At 40.6% G+C, this 14,416-nt stretch overlaps 1 protein-coding gene across 1 annotated transcript in view; it reads right to left on the minus strand.

The window, feature by feature from the left end:
* Positions 1-12,490, minus strand: part of LOC131242997 (cysteine-rich receptor-like protein kinase 2) — a 50,163-nt gene extending 37,673 nt beyond the window's left edge. The window contains exons 1-4 of the mRNA XM_058242041.1: positions 11,503-12,490; positions 4,676-4,798; positions 2,421-2,548; positions 1,991-2,204 (exon numbers count right to left, since the gene is read on the minus strand). Coding sequence (XP_058098024.1) covers positions 1,991-2,204; positions 2,421-2,548; positions 4,676-4,798; positions 11,503-12,259 — 1,222 coding nt within the window. The 5' untranslated portion in view covers positions 12,260-12,490. The remainder of the gene's footprint in view (positions 1-1,990; positions 2,205-2,420; positions 2,549-4,675; positions 4,799-11,502) is intronic.
* Between the last annotated feature and the right edge of the window lie 1,926 nt (positions 12,491-14,416).

Genomic DNA, 14,416 nt, shown 5'->3' on the forward strand with positions numbered 1-14,416 from the left:
ACCTAATGTTGTGTAACAGTTTGATTGTGTTTGTTTTGAAAACTTTAAGTAGACTGTTGTTAACTATTTTGTTGGTATTATGGCTTTCATGATTGATTGTTTCATGAGTGCATTGAATGAATGGATTAGTAGTTTAAATAAATATTTTTAAAAATTAAACACTTTTAGCATCAATTTGTAACCGAGGCTTGGATTTAGCCTCAGTTGTTGAGAACCAAGGCTGAAATTCTCGTGGCTAAAGACTTTAGCCTCGGTTGTTGAGAACCGCGGTTAAAAATAGATTTAGCTTCGGTTTAAGGTAATTGAGGCTAAAATTTGGATTTAGTCTCAGTTGAAAACAATGGAGGCTAAAATTTTGATTTAGCCTTGTTTCAAGAAAATTGAAGCTAAAAAGGTTTTTATCCTCACTTAAAGAACCAAGGCTATAAATGTCATTTTAGCCTCGGTTGCTAAAATTGAGGCTAAAGCCTTTAGCCACGGGGGTTTCAACCTCGGTTTGGATAACTGAGGCTAAAGGCTTTAGCCTCAGTTTTTAACCCTTTTAGCCATAGTTTTGAACCAAAGCTAAAACCCCCTTTTCTTGTAGTGAGTACATGTGATGATTCTGCTCCTTGGTACATTAGCACATGTGGACATGCAGGCTGCATCTAGATTGATAGTGGTACATATGGCGCATGTTTAGCACTTAAACATGTACGGTGGCACATGTAGTGTGCTTGAGGATGTAAGGTGGGCTGGTGGAACATGTGGATGTATGTGTGGGCATATTGGCACCCATGGCACATGTGGGGGCACTCAAAGGTTGGATGTGGGACGTGGGGTCCATGAAGATGGATGGCCTCATTTGTGGCACATTGGCATGCATTGTACATGGGGCACACGTGATGCATGTGTAAAAATTAAATAATAGTCAGCCATTTACCCTATTGAGGATAGGCATAAAATAACTTTTGTAAGGGATATCATATCCAAGCTAATGGTCACTTCTTCTTCTTTTTTTGACATAACCATAGTCATTTTTAAGGAAATTAGTGCCCTACTGTAGTTGACAATCCATGAATAGTGCCACCTGGTGGACATGCCTATCAATGACACAACTCCGCCAACGGGCTCTCGAAGGGTCGCATTAATTGGGACTTAGTACAGGTTGAAGGATTGCTTCAATGCACTCATTTCTCCATTTGGAATCTAGAGTGTAAACCCATTCAAACTTTCCAAGGCTGCAATAGTTAGAAAATATGCAAACAGTCAAGATGCACCAACACAGTCATTTGGGACTGAAACCCATTCTTTCCAACAGATTGAATGGCCATTCTACTTTTGGGCCTTGTCCAAGTGGACATATAAAGGTCTCCACCTGCTTAAAACATCATTTACCATGATCATCATATTAAAAGAACTAATTTCGGCCAATCTATTCTGTAGTTTCTGAGACTCAGTAGGTTGCAATTGCACCATTCACATCCTGATGACATGTATCCGACATTTACATCATGTACAAGTGGGATCCATGGTTTTGATTACCCAAGCTATTGATTTCATGGACCCCACTGTCAATAGGGACGGCCCCAAAAGTATTGAAGATTGAAGTTCTTGGCCATTCAATCCTTGGCACTTGAACAAGACTGTCACTGTAGTTTTTTTTCTTAAACACCTAGATGTAGGATATGCATAGAAGGGGTAGGAACTTAGGATCGTTGATTTAGATAAATTTGTGGGGCATCTAACATCCATGCTGGAGTTCAACAGATTAATGGTCTAGATCAGCGCACCATGGGCACCACATGCACATAACAGGGTGCATCAGAGAACTACTATTACTTATGAATGAAGCTTACTGTTAAACTAATTAAGATGAGTAGGCTATGATTTATGGAACAATTTTTCATAGAAAAGCGTTATCAAGCTGCTGGTAACTCCTTCCACTCTAACCAAACAGAAAACTAACAGCCTAGTTACTATTTTAGCAAAGTTGGGATGATGATGATACCAAATAAGAACTTGTCGAGGCTGCTATTTGCCATGTACTCGTAAACAAGCAGCAGTTCTGAGCCTTTACTGCAACACCCAAGCAAACGGACAAGATTCCGGTGATGAACATTGCTTATGAGCTTGACCTCACTTTCAAAGTCTGCCCTTGCTCTCCTGGACTGTCCTATCATAAGTTTCTTGACAGCTACTATCTTCCCATTTTTTAGAACACCCTGCCATGGATGAACGAATGGGAATTTTAAGAGAATTCATTAAATTATACATGGAAGATCAAAGAGTTCAATATAAACTAGTAGAATTTTATAGTTGAAGTAACAGAGAGAGGTTCCAGTTTGCTATTTTTGGTCTGCATTGTCATGTATGAAATTTTTTACTGTCAATGAGCAGCAATAGATGACACTTTAAAAACTGCCACCAAGGGACCTTACTTTGTACACATCGCCGAACCCTCCTTCTCCTAGTTTATTTTCTTCACTGAAATTCTTCGTGGCAGATTTAAGATCGTTGTAGTGATAATTCACTGGGCCTTGCAGCTCCGTCACCCCTAATATGTCTCCTGTGTAAACAATCATATTACATAGATCATGTGAGAAATTTTATTGCACCTCTAGCCTAAAACTAGCAGAGCTGAAAATCAGCTGTTCAAGAGGTTAGACAAGTTGAAAACTAGGCAATAGCAACGAGCAATATAACTTTGTAAATGGTATAAATGAAAACATGGAAAACAAACGAACAATTTTCAGTCCCTCTCATTGTTTATTATCTTAAATTTATTTATTAAAAGAGACTGGTCTGACCAAGGTATAAGCGGACAGCAGTGTTTTAAATAGCTATGCTATGTAGCATGTAGCTTACGCTACGTAGCTCATGAAAATAGCTTAAGTTGCATATAGCTGACACTACGTGATAATTTGTCTACGTTACATGATAATTTGCATACGCTACACACTAGATAGACTACACCATACACAACGTAGCTCGCATTACAAGTTATTTTTTTCTACAACATTAAAATCAATCAATATTTTCAATGATTGGTTACATTTTTCCGTTTTCAATCAAAATTAGTTAATCTTGTCAATGCTTTTAGTAAAATAATACAAGTAACAATATTAAATCAGTTTTGTTGCTCTTTCTTTACCTTTATACTTAATCATCGCCCTTTCCGTGTTTGATTACGCCAAATATCATGATTTTTTTTTTTTTAAATTTCATTATTAATCAGTCTAATTTGGTGCAGAATATCATGAAATTAGTGCAACCAAGTGCAAACTTGATTAAAAATCTAGAAGTAGCATGCAGCTTATGCTATACACTATGTAGCTCACGCCTCATGCTTCGAAGGGGTGAACGCTATGCTACATGCTATTCACCATTTAAAACAATGGCGGACAGTGCTCCTAAAAGGAACAATTTTCAATTTGACAATTTACTTCGTAGCAATCTATAGCTTGGTTTTAAATGAGGTGGTCTCAAGTCCAATGGGGGGTTGGACCATAATTTTCTGTCCACCCAATGATTTACATCCTATCATGCGCACACAACATCCAACTCTTCCAAGAGGTGCAAAAATCAGCCCCATCAATTTACCAGGTGGTCACAGCGTGGCAACAGAATTCTAACCATTGACAGCTAACAAAATACAAGTGTTGCCCACTTCATGAGTGGATGTGGCTGATTACTGCACTAGGTGATCCTCATTGTTTAGACAACCTATTGGACAAGTTGGACGTTACCACTAGGTGGACAGTAATTTATGGTCCAACCTATTGGACCTGAGGCCTTCTCATTTTAGAGACAGCCGAAACTGAGTTGACTCAGCCAAGTTGATCCAGTCCAGTTTTGGTCCCTGGAGAACTGCATTCTGAAACCAGACACAGAACCATGATCTGACAGGAAAACTGATTCTGATTGAAGATAAGATTGAAAAGAAAGAAGAACATCAACAAGAATCCATATTGAGTGTCAATAAAAAGTAAGAACACTTCACTGATTAGAAGGATGTTTCCATTCCTAACCAGTGAGGGCAGCTTATGGTTGAGAGCTGTAAAATATTCTAACCATTTTATTTTTCCTCTTTTAGGCAAATTGGAGTTTCCTACCCTATGAACTGTATAAGAAGTATATAAATAATGCTATGAAACAAGTAGGGAAGTACATTATGAATTTTGTAATGGAAGTTCTGACGTTTCTGACACAGACGGTAATGTTTATGGAGTCCCCTTGTCAAGTAGGTAGTATTCTACTATTGTATTTGCTATGTAGTAATGTTTCAAAAGAAGAAAAAGATGAGCATGATCTCGTTCCACTTCAGAAAGTGGATTCTGTAGGTCCATAAAAAGCAACCTGACTAAAATCCTCTGGCCGCTTTTGGATGTAAAGATATTTACTGGCCATCAGATAAGCCAGCAAATCAAAATACCATTGATTTAAACTTGACTCTGATTGGAATGCAACCTATGGGAGAGGCATCATTGGATGGAAAACTGATAATTGGTGTGCTCCACGAGGTGCTGAAATTCAGTTCCCAAACACGTTGAATTTGAAATGCTATTTGATATGCAGCAGATGGCACATAATTGCTATTTGGGTCCAAAACAAGAAGGATTTTCATCCAAGGGATTTATAAAGTAGAGAAGTACGAATAGAACTGATGAAAGATGTAGCTCTTTTTGTAGTGTACCTTTCTGTGGCTTCTTAGGCTTTGATCGTCGAAGAAATATGAATAATAGAAGTAACAGAACAAATGCACCTCCTCCAACAACACCTCCTATGATCGCTTTCTTCTTCTTGCTTGAACCTCCTCCTGCAAATACTATCAATGTATTACAAATACAGATGCTAAAACCAATAACACATGATGCTCTCAGATGGTTTGTAATAAGTTGAAGATAATGCTCTCAGGGGTTTGAGTCCTTACTTCAGTAGTAGACTCTGAGGAGTTTCAACACAAGGTCTTGGGGTCGATACCCATAGGTGGTGAAATCCCACTACGGCGTGCGTGGGTGTGTGTGTAAAAAATAAAAAAAGAATACACAGCATGTGGAAGTGCATCTGCAGCACCCCTCCTTGTAGATGGCCTGGCCCGAAAACCAGCCTGGTCTACTCAACAGTGGGGCCATCTACAGGGGACCATCTGATGCACAGCTCGGATGTCCACAGGTGGTGAATCTGCCACATGTAGAGGTGCATTTTTGGGCTTTGCAAAAAGGTCTATTAAGTGACCAATGATTTCCCTTCATGCTAAATGTTGACACTAACCATTTTCTTTCCACCGTCCATTGGAAGACCACCAACTAGATGATAACGATTGTCTGATCGGAGTGGTCTGAAACTATGAGCCATCGATATTTAGGTCCATCCATTGTTTCCCGGTGTGGAAGACTCCACACCGTATTGTGGCATGAGACATTTCCATACAGTGGACCCCACACAAGAACTGTTTACTTGGTCTATCCATCTGGTGGAGCCCGCATCAATGGATCATCAGGTGGCGGATTAGATCTACAGTTAGGTGTGGATCAATGCCTGTTTCGCTTTTAACCAGGTTCCAGTCAGATAATTTGTGATCCTTGGACTAGTGTCTATCGATGCGGTACCAACCAAATAACACTGGATCAATCAACCATGAATACCCCATCCATGCAGAAAGCCTCAAGAGTAATCGATTTCATGCCAGGAGAACAGTTCAGCGATCTAAACTGCTAATCTAATGGGCCCTACTGTGGCTAGGGGTATGCCTCAAGAACAAAATATTCCAAATTGGAAGATCCTGTTCCCTTGATCAATCTCCTGAAAATAGAACAGTTAGGCAGAAAATACAGCAAAGTCTTCATTCAAGGGAAAATAATCCAAAACACTAGAGGCTTTGGAGCATCAACCATCCACAATTGGACCCAACAGATCAACATTCTGGATCACCAAACCATGGACTTCACACATACAAGATCAAGTTGCATCCTACCCATTCCATACCAGCTGATGAATAACAAGTCCGCCTATCAGGTTTGTGGGTTCCGCTGGGTATGGCTATGGGTCAGGCTCGGGCCTGTGTAGGGTCATGGGCCGGGCCCGTCCAATTTTAAAGGCTCAATAGCCTTATAAACGGCCAGACCAGGGTTCACAAATTTTGTTATTAACGCTTGGAACGAGCCCCATAGGGGCATCTACGACTAGGGGTGGCAACGGGACGAGTCTGGGCTGGGCCACATTTCATTGGCCTAGCCAAGCAGGAACCTGAAAATTATTGGTTGGGCGTGGGCTCCACCCAACCATGCTCGAAAATTGATCAAATCATTATTTCCCAAGTGAATGTTTTAGATATATCCATCGATCAAGTGGGCCATGTCAACGATATGACCCCTAACATAAAGGATCTAGATTGCTGTAAATTGTTGTTACTGTAGATTGCTATAACTGACCAATTGTTGTAAATTACTGTTGTTGTAAATTGCTGTAACTGACCCCTAAATTGGGGATCTAGATTGATGTAACTGACCCCTAAATTGGGGATCTAGATTGATGCAATTGACCCCTAAATTGGGGAACTAGATTGCTATAGAATATCTATATTATGGACAGAAAAGCTCTCAGTTGAGGGTAGAAAAATTCACCACAAACATTCTTCTTGTGTTTGTAGTATTTTGTTTTGTGTTTTGTGGTTTTGTCATGGTATCAGAGCCCGATCTCTTGCCATCGTCTTAGAACAATCTTTATTCGATTTGTGATTTCGTTGGGCATAAAGAGGTCGTCTTCTTGGGTATTTTCATATTATCCAATTCTTGGCTTTTTTAAAGTTGGATCTTGGCAAGGGGTGGAGGTTCTTCACCGCTGGTTCTGTGGCATTCTTGGGCAGCATCAAATTCACTTGATCCGATTCTCTTTCTTCTTGATATTGTTTACAACTCGCCTATGGAGAAATCTGAGTTCGTGTGCATCAGATTTTTGGGTAAAAATTATTTTGCTTGGGCATTTCAATTCCAGATCTATATTAAGGGGAAGGAATTATGGGGGCATATTGATGGATCCGACATCAAGCCCACTGATCCAACAACGACTGTTCAATGGGAGGCAAAGGATGCTTGTATTATGAGCTGGATATTAAGCTCCATGGATCCCGCCATTATTCTCAATCTACGACCATATAAGACAGCCAAAGCTATGTGGGATTATTTGAAGAAAGTGTATAATCAAGATAGTTCGGCTCGAAGATTTCAATTGGAGTATGAAATCGCCAACTATACTTAAGGAAATATATCTATTTAGGAGTATTATTCAGGTTTTATCAATTTATGGACTGAATATACAGACATCGTGTATGCATCAGTCCCCAATAATGCTCTAGAAGCTATTCAAACAATTCATCAAACTACTGAGCGAGACCATTTTTTGATGAAACTACAACATGAGTTTGAAAATATTTGCTCCAACATCATGATCAGGACTCCTTTGCCATCCTTGGATATTTGTCTACATGAACTCCTTAGGGAGGAGCAGCGTTGCTTGACTCAAGCAACTTTGGAACAACAAGAAGGTTCCCTCAATGTTCTCAATGTTGCATACACAGGACAAGGAAAACAATGGGTTCAGAATATGGTTAATGTCTAATGTTACAATTGTAAGGAGTTTGGCCATATTGTTAATCAGTGTCAAAAGAAATTTTGCAATTATTGTAAAGGAAAGGGCCACATCATTTCTAAATGTTGGAAACGTCCTCAGAATCGCAATCCACGAGCTTTTTATACCTCTGTGAATGATATAGGTCCTGACTCCATGGCTTCAGCCTCCATGCCTTCACAATCAGCAGCACCTTCTCTCACACCTGAAACAGTCCAGCAAATGATCTTATCTGCATTCTCTGCACTTGGTCTCACTGGTAAACATCGATCTCTCTCTAACTTGTGGTTTCTTGACTCTGGTGTTTCGAATCACATGACTTTTTCCTCTGACAATCTTGTCAATGTAAAAAAGTATGATGGAAATTTGCAAGTCCATACCGCCAATAGGGACTGTCTTCCCATCACCGTCGTCGGTGATATCTCTTCTTCTCCATCCTTACAAAATATTTTTTATTCGCCTGGATTATCTGCTAATCTTATTTCTATTGGGCAATTAGTTGATACTGATTGTTATGTCTCTTTCTCTCATTCTGGTTGCATTGTGCAAGATCAGGTGTCAAGGAAGACAATCACGAAGAGGCCTAAATGTGGACGACTCTTCCCTCTTCGCTTCCATACACAACCTAGGGATTCAAGTGTGCTCTCTCTATTTTGTACCTGTGTCAAGAGTCAATGTCAATTGTGGCATAATCGGTTAGGCCATCCAAATTCTAGGACCCTTCTCTCTGTATTAAATTCTAGTTTGATGGATAATAAAATCCCATTTTCTCTTAAAGATGTTGATTTTGAGTGCTTTAGTTGCAAATTGGGAAAGAGCAAAAGTCTTCCATTTCCAACTCATGATGCTCCTTCTACTCATTATTTTAATTTAATTCACAGTGATGTATGGGGGATTACACCAGTGATCTCTCATGCTAATTTCAAGTATTTCGTTACCTTCATTGACGACTACAGTCGCTTTACATGGATATATTTTCTAAGGAGGAAATATGAAGTTTTTCATGCCTTTCAAAAATACTTAGCTTTAATTGAAAACCAATTTTCTACCAACATCAAAATCCTCCGTTCTTATTCAGGGGGGGAATACATGTCCAACAAATTCTAGGATTTTCTCCAACAGAAGGGGATTATTTCTCAACGGACTTGTCCATACACTCCTCAACAAAATAGAGTTACCGAGAGGAAAAATCATCACTCCCTTGATGTGGTTCATTCCTTGCTTCTTGAGTCATCCGTTCCACCTCAATTTTGGGTTGAGGCTCTCTCTATTACTGTGTACTTGATTAATCGCCTTCCTTCCTCTAATCTTCATCATCACTCCTTGTGTTTTCTTCTTCATCCAAGGCCGCCTAAGTCTAACCATCTCCGTCCTTTTGGTTGTGTTTGCTTTATTCATCTCCCTCCCATCGAACGCACCAACTCTCCGCCCAATCTGTACGGTGTGTCTTTCTTGGTTATGCTCCAAATCAAAAGGGTTATCTATGTTACGATCCTATCACTCATAGGATTCGAACTTCTCGGAATGTTATTTTTCTTGAACAAAAATATTTTTTCCCTCTCATATGGAGTTTTCCAACTCTACACCTATATGCTTTTTACCTGACTTTGAGGATGTGTCTACTCCTTCCCCCACTATCACACGGTTTAGACCTGGTTTTGTGTATGAAAGGCGAGAAAGGCTTGATGATTCTACTAATGGAACCCCTCACGAGTCACCTCTGACATCTGCATCTGACACAGTGGCTGCTCTTCTTCGACGGTCCACTCGCCTCTCTCATCCTCCTAATTACTATGGTTACTCCCCTGATCGGTACATCTTTCCTCATACATCTTTAGTTGCTACCTTGCCCTCGATTTCTATACCTAATTCGTACTCCCAGGCTATGAAACATGAATGTTGGAAAGAAGCCATGTAGGAGGAACTCGATGCTTTACAGAACAATAATACTTGAGACATTATATCATGTCCACCCTCTATCAAGCCCATTGGTTGTAAATGGGTTTACACTGTTAAGCTAAAATCTGATGGATCCTTGGACAGATATAAGGCTCGCCTTGTGGCTCTTGGCAATCGTCAGGAATATGGCATTGATTACGAGGAAACATTTGCCTCGATGGCCAAAATGAGCACTGTTCGTATAATTCTCGTTATTGCCGCTTCTCAGGATTGGACCCTCCACCAGATGGATGTCAAAAATGCTTTTCTTCATGAGGATCTTAAAGAAGAAATCTTTATGCACCCTCCCCCAGGTATTTCTGGTTCTAGTGGTAACGCTGTGTGTCGCTTGAAACGTTCATTGTATGGGCTGAAACAAGCCCCTTGTGCTTGGTTTGAAAAGTTCCTACAAACACTTCTTCAACTCTCCTTTGTGCAAAGCCAGTATGATCATTCTCTATTCCTGCGCAAGACATCTTTGGGTATCATCCTTTTACTTGTCTACGTAGATGATATTATTATCACCGGTAGTGATAGTGTATTGATTCAACAACTTCAAGCTTCCCTTCGTTCCTCCTTTCACATGAAAGATCTTGGCTCCCTCACCTATTTCTTAGGGCTTGGAATTTATAAAGGTGCCAAAGGCCTCTTCCTAAATCAGCAGAAGTACATCAGAGATATTACTATCTTGGCTGGCTTACAAGACTCTGTTCTGGTTGATACTCCTATGGAAGTTAATGTGAAATTTCGCCAAGATGATGGTGATCTTCTTCCCGACCTTACATTATATCTGCGACTAGTTGGGAGCCTCGTCTACTTAACGATTACTCAGCTGGATATCTCATACGTTGTTCATCTTGTGAGTCAATTCATGACTTCACCGCGGCATTTACATATGGTTGCAGTTCGATGCATCATCCGCTATCTTCTTGGTTCTCCTACTCGTGGGCTATTCTTTCCTTCGGGTTCTCCTCTTCAACTTGTCACTTATAGTGATGCTGATTAGGCTAGCTCCCCCGATACACGTCGCTCCACTACTGGATGGTGTATATATCTGGGTAATGCACTGATTTCCTGGAAGTGTAAGAAACAAGATCGAGTTTCCAAATCATCCACTGAGGCTGAATATCGTGCTATGTCCTCCGCCTGTTCCGAAATTACTTGGTTGCGTGGCTTGCTCTCTGACCTGGGATTTGCACAAGCTGTCCCTACTCCCCTGCATGCTGATAACACGAGTGCTATTCAGATTGTGACAAATTCAGTCTTTCACGAGCGTACCAAACATATAGAGGTTGATTGTCACTCAATCCGCGAAGCTTTTGAAAACAAAATCATTACCCTTCCTCACATTTCTACAAGTCTTCAAATTGTGGATATTCTCACCAAACCTCTCCCTCGCGCTCGGCATCAGTTCTTCGTAAACAAATTGATGCTCTTTGATTCTCCAACATCAATTTGAGGGGGGTGTCAACGATATGACCCCTAACATAAAGGATCTAGATTGCTGTAAATTGTTGTTGCTGTAAATTGCTGTAATTGACCCCTAAATTGGGTATTTAGATTGATGTAACTGACCCCTAAATTGGGAAACTAGATTGCTGTAGAATATCTATATTATGAACAGGAAAGCTTTCAGTTAAGGGCAGAAAAATTCACCACAAACATTCTTCTTGTGTTTGTAGTATTCTGTTTTGTGTTTTGTGGTTTTGTCAGGCCACACATGCATAAGAAATAGACATGTAGAGAGAGCCTGAAATCTCACCCAGTTGAGTTTTTCAGCCCAGTTTAAGTCGAGTCAGTGATTTTTAGAGCCATGTGCCCAACAACTAAACAGACTGAGCCGAGACCTGATTGAAATCGAGCTAGGTTGGGCCCACACCCAGCCCAACCCGGCTCACTGCCAAACCCCCAGGTACCAAAACGAGGTTCTCTCGAGACTCGACAACACCCACTCACCAGTCCTCAAGAAAGGCGTGAGATCCGTCACCTGGTCGTCGCTAAAAAACGCCGTGTCGGAATACCTTAAGAAGCACCCAGCATCCACAGCCCTCCCATCCGCATCCGGCGGACATCCTTCGACATTCCCATACGCCACCTTCAAGCATTGCTCACACCCTCCCTCACTCACCGTCAGTGCGCACTGCGCCACCCCGTACACGATAGGAGCCCCTGCCCCTCCCCTCCTCGCCGCCGTAAAATACCCCTCCATCCTCGGCGCTGCCGTACTAAGATCCGTCAACAGCCCGTCAATAGCCTCTACGAAACCGCTACTTCCCGACGCCGTGGTCTTGTTCCCACACAGCCCAACGTTCCCTGGCAGCGTCGTCTGGTCGAAGAATCCGTTGCTCTCATATCTCAGGAAGCATCCGTCGTAGATAACGCGGGCCCCGTTGGCGGCCAAGCAGGTCTGGATCTGCGACTGGGCCTTGTCGAAACAAGCGATGCAGTCCGTAGTGGAGAGATACGCCCGGCATTGGAAGAGCGCGTAAACGGGACGCTGAGCTATCGCGAATCGGTTGGAGTTGAGCTGGGACCGGAGTTCGGCGAGTGTGGAATTGAGGTTGGAGATGAAGGCAGAGGGGCTCGTAACGTTGTATTGGCTGTAGCCCTTGTTTAGAAGATTGGCTTGAGGGTCGGATGTGGTGAGATGGCCGAAGAAGAAAATTATGAAAGAGAATGACAAGTATAAGAAATGGGAGATTTTCATTCGCATTGTAGGGAAATCCGATTCCTATTTGAATTGGTTGTCTGGGAAAGTGAAAAATCCAAACAAGGGACGAAGAACTGAAATGATGTGGAATTCCAAAACTTCAAAACAGAATCTGCCGAAAAGAGAGTGAGAGAACGAAAATCGATTCCGATCCAAAATGAAAGTTAATATAACAGATCATTCGAAGAAGGACACTATCCTGTATGAAGCTTCCAGGCCGTTTTGCCTGGATTGCAGGTGAATTTCTTTTCCAAAACCCCACACGTGAGTATGAAAAGGAAGGGAACGGATTGGCTACTCACCCTGCCACCAGGGCCGTGGCTGATGGTCAGTGCTCCGTGGGCCCCACCATGATGTATGTGCTTCATCCATTCTGTTCATCCATTTTTAAAGATCGTTTTAGGGCTTGATACCAAAAACGATAGGAATATAAATGTCAGGTGCACCACACCACAGGAAAACAATAGTGATTGGATATCCACCATTAAAACCTTCCTAAGGACCACTGTACTGTTTATTTGACATCCAATCTGTTGATTAGGTCATACAGACCCTGATGAAGGGAAAAAACCAAATATCAGCTTGATCCAAAACTTTTATGGCCCCTAAAAAAATTTTAATGGTTGAAGTTCATTAAACACTCTTTCCTGTCATGTGGTCTACTTGAGATTGGAATATACGTCAGTTTTGGTCTCATGCCATAAAATGGTCTAAAAATAATAAATGGACGGCATGGATGAAATACATACATCATGGTGGGGCCCATGGAGCACCAACCACCAGCCATTGGTTGGATGCGTGGGAGTAGCCAATCCGTTTTCTATAAGGAATCACTTCTACTTCGGGCATTTTTTTGGTTACATGTAATTACATGTAGTTCTCTCAAATCAGCATTAAATGCATGTATCCAACACTGGTACATGCCCCTCAAAGAGGATATCCGATTTGATAATCATTAATTTTAAGCTAGAGCTTGGCAGGCCCACTTTCACCTTAGTAGGATATCGTGTCCCAATCATGGCATAAAATAAGCTCCTTTAAATAATCTTCCTCAACTTGGTCTTATTTTGTGACAAATAAATGCTCTAATGATTATTATATATGTGTTATATCTACTCCATTCATTCATTAGCATGGCTCAAAAATGAGGCAGATTCAAAAATTAAGTAGACCACGCCACATAAAATAATGGATATTGAACACTAACTATTTAAATATTTTTTCCATAGTGTGGTCCACTTGAGCTTTGGATCGGTCTCATTTTTTAAGGCATACCCTAAAATGATCTTGTTTTTTTGAGTTATATTCCTTTCTTTCCGTTATACTTACAAAACTGACCGTACTACCACCTACATATATGACCAAATTACTAATCATCAAGTTTTCCTATTTTAAACATGTCATCTCACCATTCATTGTGTGGTTTGATATATGTACATTACTTAATTAATTTGGTGAATAACTCTTTATTCATAATGATTTAAATATAAGTCCTTTTGTAAGAATTACTTAAAAACATACCTATAACCATTTAGAATCATTAGATTTCTCAAAACTCGCATATCAACAATAATTACGAAAATGTCATTAACCTAGATCCTTGAATTCTAGATCATATGGTTCCCACGATCCGTTTGATTTGAAATTTTATACCATGCCTATGTATCATAAATTAACCATACATGTCAAATTTTAGCCCTTATATCACTGTAAAAGTGACCCAATCGACAAATCAGCCCATTAACTATTAATTTTAGTGTCCATCGAGTGAAGAAACCTTGTGAGGAGTGGTAGTAGGATAGTTTCCTTCATATGAATAACTTGGATTGCCCATCATATGAACCAAGTGTGAAATATGAAGACCACACTTTGGTAGGCTTTTCCTTAGGCGCGAAGTTATCCTTTCAAGGCTTATTAACTCCTTATAAATCAGGATCTTCCAATTTAACTACTTTTTGCCGTCTATCGCAACTCAAATTTGGACCACACTTTGGTCTCACAACACTATGAGATTATACAAAATTTAAACCCCAATCTATAATCCTACACCGTTGAATGTTGAAGTCAGTTCCTTCTTTTTGATACAAAAGGCAAAATTTTATATTTAAACTTTTCCACCATTAATCAACCACCAAAGTTTTTTTAACCGTTTACCTACTC

The sequence above is a fragment of the Magnolia sinica genome, chromosome 4, assembly GCF_029962835.1.
Source record: "Magnolia sinica isolate HGM2019 chromosome 4, MsV1, whole genome shotgun sequence".
In the NCBI taxonomy this organism is placed as follows: domain Eukaryota; kingdom Viridiplantae; phylum Streptophyta; class Magnoliopsida; order Magnoliales; family Magnoliaceae; genus Magnolia; species Magnolia sinica.